This window comes from Lottia gigantea (genome assembly GCF_000327385.1).
Source record: "Lottia gigantea unplaced genomic scaffold LOTGIsca_153, whole genome shotgun sequence".
Lineage (NCBI taxonomy): Eukaryota > Metazoa > Mollusca > Gastropoda > Lottiidae > Lottia > Lottia gigantea.
The window spans coordinates 253,700-254,531 of record NW_008707846.1 but is presented as its reverse complement, the minus strand read 5'-3'; the positions used below and the strand labels follow the sequence as shown (position 1 = coordinate 254,531).

The 832-nt window shown below is 38.8% G+C and overlaps 1 protein-coding gene across 1 annotated transcript in view; it reads right to left on the bottom strand.

Annotated features, from left to right (window-relative positions):
- LOTGIDRAFT_65092 (hypothetical protein) overlaps positions 1 to 595 on the bottom strand; it is a gene marked incomplete at both ends in the record, with an annotated part of 4,021 nt that extends 3,426 nt beyond the window's left edge. Inside the window, one exon of the mRNA XM_009050717.1 lies at positions 328 to 595. Coding sequence (XP_009048965.1) covers positions 328 to 595 — 268 coding nt within the window. The remainder of the gene's footprint in view (positions 1 to 327) is intronic.
- Positions 596 to 832: the final 237 nt, after the last annotated feature.

Here is an 832-nt window from a genome sequence, read left to right as displayed (position 1 = left end):
AGGTAAAGTACAACATGCTTTTGAATATAACCCAGGGTTAGGTAACACCTGGTGTCTTAACAAACAGATCATTATGAAACAGGTCGATAGAGATGTTAAGCATTAAGCATATTTAAGCATGCTGGCAATAGCTTTCCGATGAATTACTTTCTGTAACCCCTTTATTGGGTTATTTCAAACGCAAGACCAGTGACGTTTCTAGGGCCACAAACCCCCGTGGAAACGACACGGCGTTAGACACTTTAGCTCCTTGTGCGCCCTTACCAATTTGTAAAAAGAATAATTAAATCTAATACTGTCTTAGCCGTCAGACTTAGACGTACTTACCTTGAAGAAATGCTGTGAATTTACACATGAATATTCCATAAAACCACAGTCTACTTACAATTGAGCTTACAGTCACCGGGATACAAACTAGCGTCACACATAAATCAGACAATGCCAGATTGATCAGATAAAAATTCTTGGCTCTTTTCACCTTTTTATCAGTAAATACAGTAAGCAAGACTAGGATGTTGCCTATAAGAGCGATAAGAAACGCCGGTACATAAAGCGTTAACAGCACTACCGTAGGGTATGTATTTAACGTATAAAAACTGTTTTCAAATTCAGCTAACAGGTCGTCGGCACCACTAAAATTATAAAACTGGGTTTCACCGTTGGTGAAATTTCCAGCAGCAAGTAACTCTGTGAATTGTTCCAGTATCGGATTGAAATTCTTTGACGGAATTTGGAGATTTGAGACTTCGATGGAACTATTTGTTTCAATGACCTCCACAGAAACACTGGCCATGGCAAATACGACTTTCGTTATCGTTGTAATCTAACAGTG